Below are 7,189 nucleotides of genomic sequence, written 5' to 3' on the forward strand. Positions count from 1 at the left end.
CCTCCCCTCCCCTCCCCTCCCTGGGAGCTGCAGGAGCACCTTCTCCCAATGGCCTGTGGCGTTTTCCTTTGTTTCCGGAGGCCCTGGTCAGGCTGTGCTCAGGCGGCTGCTCTCGCTGGCCCTGGAGACACCGGTTCCTTGAAGGTGCTTCTCCGCGTGGTCCTTCTCCTGCAGGCTACAGCCGCTCTGTATGGACCCTCTCCCCACCCTCTGGGGACAGACTGGGGAAGGCTCCAGAGAGCAGACAATTGGCAAAGGCTCCTCAGAGTGCACAGCGCAGGGCCCTTTCTCATCTCAGACCTGTTGCCGCCCCTCGCTGGGGTTGAATTGCCCTGAAACTAGGCGTCTGGAGTGGCCCAGGAGGTTGAAGGGAGTCCGTCTCCACGTCTGACGCTGAGGGAGCTAGAGCTGCTGATTCGAGGACCCGAGTGCAGGGTGTGAGTGCAGTGCGAGGAGGTGCCTGGGTCTCGGGCACATTCTGAGTCGTTCTGGAGATAGTTGTGTTATTTTTCAGTGTAATCTTGTAACACGTGATACGTGTCTCTGTCATAAGTATCTTTGGATTCCATGGATTCCGTTAGTACTACGGTAGATGGAAACGTGTGAGTGGGGAATACATTCTTTGTGAACTGTGCACAGTTTCTGCTGTGTGGCGTCAGTGGCGGCTGTCCTGAGCGTCTTACCCAAGTGCTCGTCCTGAGCGTCTTACCCAAGTGCTCGTCCTTAGAGGCTGAGACCTTGTGTGGAGTGTCATGCTCCCCGGGTGGGAGTTCGACTTGTCCCAAGGCTTATGCAGACCCCGTGTCCTCCTCCAGGCTGTGGAGTCTCATGAAAAGACGAGCCGTGCGCCTCTAAAGGCACTGGGCGTTAACGGAAAGAAGCTGCCGCGGGCCATCCACGATAAAAGAGTTACACAGGCAGCTTTTTGTTGGTCCCCTTGGGGACAGGAGATTGGACTTTGGGGAAGTCCCTGCATTTCAGGCAAAGACAGTGCTGTACGGGAGGAGTTAGCGAGCTGGGGGGCGGGCAGCCCCGGCGCCAGCATGCTCCGCTCTGAAGGGGTGTGCGATGCATCCCCCTCCAGCCAGAGCCCGGCCTGCGTGCCAGCCTGCAGTGAAGCCAGGGCCCCGGGCTTGTGGCATCGCCCTTCTTGGGAAGGGTTCTGGCTCGTGGGCCTGGCAAGGAGGTGTGTCGTTGATACAGCATAGAAGAGCCACCTTAACTAGGAGGTTCTGACCCTTGCCGGCAGCAAAACAGCACTCAGGGCAGCAGGGGCAGCGATGCAGGGGCTGCAGCTCAGCTGTGACTTGTATCTCTAATGACAGAGCAGTCACTGAATTCCTTGGCAGGCGGGGCCTCTGGGTGTGAATTCAGTTCCTGCTCGTGCCGGGCCTTATGGTGTGGAAGGGTAGTCCTCCCACCGTGCGAACCTGCTAGAGAAAAAGAATGTCTTGTCTGAATAACTAATGCGCAGACATTGCCTCACTTGAATCCTGCAGATGTGTCCAGAAGGAAGACCAGAGCGGCACACACCCAGTTTCATTTCTGGGAATGCAGGCCATTCCCCATGCAGGGCCGATCCTGAACCTCCTGGGCTTTGGGGTCGTCAGGTCACGTGTCCAGTCTTTGGACAGTTGGACTGTGGCTTTGTTTTACAAAAGGGAAACCAGCTTCTCCCCCTGTAGTAAACACACACCTGTGTTTGCGAGGAAAAGAAGTGCAATACGTATTTCCTGATCCTGTCTTGAGCTTGGGGGTCGGGGGGGGGGAGTGGAGGGTGGAAGTAACAGCCGCAGGGAGCACTCCTGGTGCCCAGATCTTGGTTTCTAACCATCTCCAGTGAAAGGACCCAGGGCTCCTAGGGGAAATGGCTGATTCCAGGCCTGGGTCAAGAAATGGATGGGATGAGGCTGGAGGATCTTGTGGTGCCCCAACCTAAGGGAGTACTTACAGGAAACCCACAGGACGTGGGTGTGTGAGATGGACACGAGCCGCTGAAAGGATTCCCAGTGGCCAAAGCTGGAACTGTTTTAGCAACAAAGTAAAGCAGATTGGATTACAGCCCAGAGTATAATATAAAAATCCATGAGTCCATTTGATTATAAGCAAATGATTGAATGAATGAATGGATCAGGTAAAGGGACAAATCTCTATGCAGAATTCACATAAATTCTGTAGCCAAGTGCGCCCTTGGGGGGGGAGCATGACTTCCCTCGCCGAGAGTGGGGCTGTGCAGAGTGATGTCCTTCCCTAGAGGACTGTGCAAAGCTGCAGGCCGGGGGGCGGGATCAGCAGCAGTGGTAAGTCGTGGCACCAGCGGGTGTGCAGTGCCGAGAGAAGTGTCAGATCTCAGGAGAGACACAAGGTGCAGCACAGCCGAGCAGAGACCTCCCCACTCCTGAGGGTCGTCAGAGACGGGGAGCCTGGGGCCATGTGGCTGATGTGACGCTGAGGACTCAGGGCAGAGAAACCTTGGTTTCCTTGTTGGAGACCCACAGAAAGTTTTTCAGTGGTAGCAGCTTGCTGGCCAGGGCGGTGCGCGTGAATGTGATTCTCCCAGGGAAGCCTGAGTCTGTGAACTAAAAGATGATGGGGTTGGGGACACATGGGAACTGTGATGAAACTTTATGATGGCCTCGGAGGAGGGCCCCGTGCGCTCTGGGAGAGCCCCTCCACCTAGAACAGGGTCACTGCAGAGCCGTGGAAGTGCCCGCAAGAGAGCGCTGGAATGTTCCTGCCACAATGGCGCTTGTTAGAGTGGTGAATTTTTAACCTTCAGAATCTATTCTTGGTTAATAAATCAACATTTTTTATTATATATGCTCAGTGAGGTCAGAATTGAACTGGCCGTAGTTCCGATTTTCTTTGAGGCTGATCTGAAGGCAGGCTCCCGAGGCCCCCCCCCCCCCAACAGGAAACCAGACCACAAGCTTAAGGGGGCTGTGCGGGGCATTGTGGGTGGCTCCTGACCAGTTCTCACACGACTCCCTGGTCCTTTTGCAGAGAGTCAAGAAAGATGTGGACAGAGGCACCCAGCATTCAGATATGTTCCTGCTGCAGCCTGAGGATGGAAGAGAAGGTACATGCGCTGGGTCATGGGGGTGGGCGACAGGCTCCTACGGGAAGCAGGGCAGAGACCCGAGGGCCCGCCTGCCTGGGAATGGGGGGTGGGGGGGTTGGCGAGCCCCTGCACACTGTGCTGGAGTCATGACCAGATCTCACCTGAACAGGCAGGCCAGGCACTCCAGGAATAACCCTAAGTGTCTACACAGCAGGGACAGCCGAGGAGTGTCCACCCTCAGGTGTTCGGGTCGGCCAGCACAAGCGGCATTGACCCAGGAGCTCCCGTCAGAGCGAGTGGAAGTCACGCTTGTCAGCCATTCCCTGACTTGTTCTGGCTCAAGAGCAAGTGGCTGCTGCGACATGGGTCAGTGGCCCCCACATGCACTTTCTAAAGCTCGGAGAGTCAGGTGGTGGCCTGTGTTGAGTCTTGGGACGAGCAGGCTGGGCTAGACCCTGGTGAGCCAGTCTGGTCCTGGGTCTGCTTTGGGACCTGCAGCAAGCCCTCCACCCTCCCCCAAGGCTGTCTGCCACCTTTCCGTCTCTCCCACCCTTACTCCGGGGAGCCGGGCGTGTCTCAGGACGCCAGCCATGCTGCCCTGCAGGGAGCAATGAGGACCTCTGCCTTTCCCTCGGCTCCAAACCTTGGTTCCCACTGAGGAGAAACGTGTCTGGTGTGCACGTCAGGGAGCCAGAGCTGGAAGTGGAGTGCGTTCCAGGCCCCTGGACACTGAGCCCGTGTGCTCAACCTGTGTACCGGGCATCAGGCCCTTGACCGCCAGCGAGAAGTACGTGCGTCGCGGGCCAGGGCACTCGGTGTTTTTCCTTCTCTGTTTCCGTACGATGTTAACATGCTGGCTGTGATGAGTTGACCTCGTGGCCCCGTCCTGGGTGCCCCCGGAGTGGCGCCTGTGCTGTGTACTGACGCACAGTTGGGCACGACATGGTACAACGCTGGCCATTTGTCGCTTCCATTCAGTTGTTCTTAAACGTTCATTAAAGGAACAGTCTTAGTTCTTTTTTCTGGATGTCATGGGAAGACATTTCCCCCATGCTTCACACTAGGTCACGTTTTGAGGGTTACCACGTTAACCAGTATGTGCCGAGAGAGAAAGAGAGAGAGGGCGTGTGTGCACACGCGCACACGCGCATGTTGCCTGCTGGAGAGCTGGGGTGTCTGCGGTTCTGAGCAGTGGGCGAGACTGCACGGCCAGCGCGGAGCAGCTGCCTTGGGCCCAGGCGGCCCCCGCAGGGCGTGGCGCGGTGTGAGGTTCCCCTGGCACTGCGGCCTGCCTGCCTCGCTCTCGGTCCAGCCTCAGAGCCGCAGCCAGGGCGTGCTCTGCAGAGGGCACGCCTGGAGGGCACATAGAAATGTTAGTGCGCGCAGGACCTTCGCGAGCAGGATGAAACTCTGGGGCGTGTTGAACTGTGTTTTGTTTCTGCGGAGGGCTCAGAACGAGTGTGCCCGGTGGCCTTTCACCTGCAGTCTTGTGTTTCTGCTTGTCCCAGTCACTGGGGGCTGGGCGATCCTGGGTGCGGCCACGGCCGGGCTCCCTCTTACCCCGTGTTCCTCTCCTCCCAACAGGCAGGTGGGTGTGGACCCGAATTAATCCGGCAGGAGCCATGCCCACTCCGAGGTCTGGCTTTTCGGTGGCGGTGACCCCGAATCATCAGACGCTGCTCTTCGGGGGTGTCTGTGACGAGGAAGAGGAGGAGAGCCTGGAGGGCGACTTCCTCAACGACCTGCACTTCTACGACGCCACCAGGAACCGCTGGTTTGCAGGGCGGCTGAAGGTAGAGCCAGGCCCCAACGCGCGCACGGCATTGGTCACGCGTCACACGCAGCCCCCACTGCACCCGCTTTCCCTCCGTCGTGTCAGCTGGTTCTTCAGCGAGGTTTCGAATTGTCCAAGGCCTCCCCAGTCCCTCTGTGTGTGGGGCCCCATGGGAGCCCTCGGCATCTCGGCCCACGTCCCTCTGCCCACTCCATAGCAGCACCGTGGGTGGCCGTCCCAGCATCGGGGTCCCCCTGGGGTTTTAGGTCTAGATGAGTTGATGGGGTCGGCGGTCCGGCCCACTCTGGCTGAGACTCCACTCTGGTTGGAGAGCCTCTGCGGGAAATTGGGTGGACACGTGGCCCTCTCTGCCTTTTTCTCTGAGGCGGTCACACCCAGGCAGAGGCTCTGTGCCCCCAGGGTGAACTGCAGCAGGTGCTTGGGCTCTGTGGCCCGGCCTTCCCTGGGGCTCGAGGGTGCTGCCTGCTCACCGCTGTGTGTTGCTAAAACACACGGCCTTGCTTTTTATCAACAGGGACCTAAGTCAGAGAAGAAGAAACGTAGGAGGGGCAAAAAAGCAGAGCTCGAAGGTGCTGACAAGCAGGAGCATGGCCGGGCCGGTGCCCAGGAGCCCCTGGAGGTGGTCAGAGAGGTGGTCACAGAGGACGGGACCGTGGTCACCATAAAACAGACGCTGGCTGCCCCGGGCTCGGCTGGACAGCCCCGGTCCGACGAGGAGGACAGCCCCGACGAAGCTGGTGGCCCCGTGGTGGAGCCAAGCCCCCGCTCGAACGCCATGCTGGCTGTGAAGCACGGGCGGCTCTACCTCTACGGGGGCATGTTTGAGGCAGGTGACCGCCAGGTCACCCTCAGCGACCTGTACTGCCTGGATCTGCACAAGATGCAGGAGTGGACGGCCTTGGTGGAGATGGATCCAGGTGAGCGGGGGTGGAGGTAAGCTCCTCCTCCAGTTGGGGCGGGAACCCCGTCAGAGCGTCTCTGCTGCGTCTGCCCCCTCAGATCTGCCCTGTGGCACTGAACCCGCAGTGGGTAAGACCCCACGCCTCCCCTCTGTGGCCGTTCACATCAGGGTGGGCCCCGGTCAGGGCCGGGGGCCACAGCCTCTGTACGTGTTGCCCTGCTCTGGGAGCAGAGGGGGTGGGCTGCCTGCTCCAGTGCTCCGATGAGCCTCAGCCCTGTCCTGGTGGTGCTCAGAGCGGCGTTAGAGCAAAACAGGTCTCACCGAGCCCCTCGTCCAGGGACCGCTGCCTCTGAGCACGTGAGGGCAGAGCTGGCCGCTGACTTGGGGGAACTTCCAGGCCTCCCGTGCTCTGGTCCAGACTGCTCCATCCCTCGTCTCCACATTCACAGGCAGCTGCTGGACACAGGCCACCACTCCTTCCTTTAAGCCTGGAGACTAGAAATAAAGTTAAAATCCATACTTTTGGGGAAAGTTACTCCATGGCCGGTGCGAGACTTCTCAGTCTTCCAGCAAGACCAGGCTGGAGCCGGGGAGCAGGAGAGAACTCGGCATGGGTCTTCTGTTTCTGCCAGTCAGTCTCCTTCGTCCCGCCTCTGCTTGGAGACCAAGAGAATGCACGTTTTCTCTGAGCGTGCGGAGGCGCAGGGGCTCAGGCAGCTTCCACACCATGAGTCTCGTGAGGGGGCTGCCCTGCCTTGTTGACACTCAGAACGTGTGCTTTTGCTTTAAAGGAGCTCAGGAGTGGCTGGAGGAGACGGACTCCGAAGAGGACAGCGACGAAGACGAGGGCACCGAGGGTGGAGACGAGGACGAGGACAGTGGCGAGAGCAGCGGGGAGGCCGGGGGTGAGTGTGGCGCGTGTGCCGGCGAGGGGTGGCAGGAGACCCACGGCCGAGCCGCTCCAGAGGCGGCTGCTCCGCGCCAGACCTAGAGCTCGGCAGTCACTTTGCTTCCCAAGTCCTAATTTTTACTGGTATCAAGAGACTTTAATGCTTCACCGAAGTTTTATTAAAATTGGCTTTGCTTTGTAGACGTGCTGTCAAGGCAGGCTTCAGTTTTTGAACGAACGTTTGTACGGGAGTGTGTCTGAGCGGCGCTGTGCTGGCTGCTTGGTTGGAGGGAAGAGTGCCCTCGCCGTGTGATTTCTGTAAATGTGGTGCTCCCGTGCTCGCCCCTTCAGGCGGTGAGCGGGTGGCCCCTGGAGCTGCCTGACACAGGCCTCCATCCTGGGCTCAACATGCTTCCCTCCTGCCCCCTCCCTCCCCCCGGGGGAGCTCCCACACCCCGGTGCTGCCCGCCGAGCGGCTTGCAGACGGCCTGCCCGGGCCCGAGCAGTATCGAGTGGAGCTCACCCTGGACCATGCTGGGCCCC

At 59.4% G+C, this 7,189-nt stretch overlaps 1 protein-coding gene across 4 annotated transcripts in view; it reads left to right on the forward strand.

Moving 5' to 3' along the window:
* The window catches only part of LOC103673841 (kelch domain-containing protein 4), a 48,218-nt gene extending 41,371 nt beyond the window's left edge, over window positions 1–6,847 (forward strand). For all 4 annotated transcript variants that reach the window (XM_040633201.1, XM_040633203.1, XM_040633202.1 and 1 more), the window contains 4 exons: window positions 3,004–3,079; window positions 4,646–4,854; window positions 5,371–5,773; window positions 6,549–6,847. In XM_040633201.1, coding sequence (XP_040489135.1) covers window positions 3,004–3,079; window positions 4,646–4,854; window positions 5,371–5,773; window positions 6,549–6,748 — 888 coding nt within the window. In that variant the 3' untranslated portion in view covers window positions 6,749–6,847. The remainder of the gene's footprint in view (window positions 1–3,003; window positions 3,080–4,645; window positions 4,855–5,370; window positions 5,774–6,548) is intronic.
* The last annotated feature ends 342 nt before the right edge of the window (window positions 6,848–7,189 follow it).

Source organism: Ursus maritimus, unplaced genomic scaffold, assembly GCF_017311325.1.
Source record: "Ursus maritimus isolate PB19 unplaced genomic scaffold, ASM1731132v1 scaffold_19, whole genome shotgun sequence".
Taxonomy (NCBI): domain Eukaryota; kingdom Metazoa; phylum Chordata; class Mammalia; order Carnivora; family Ursidae; genus Ursus; species Ursus maritimus.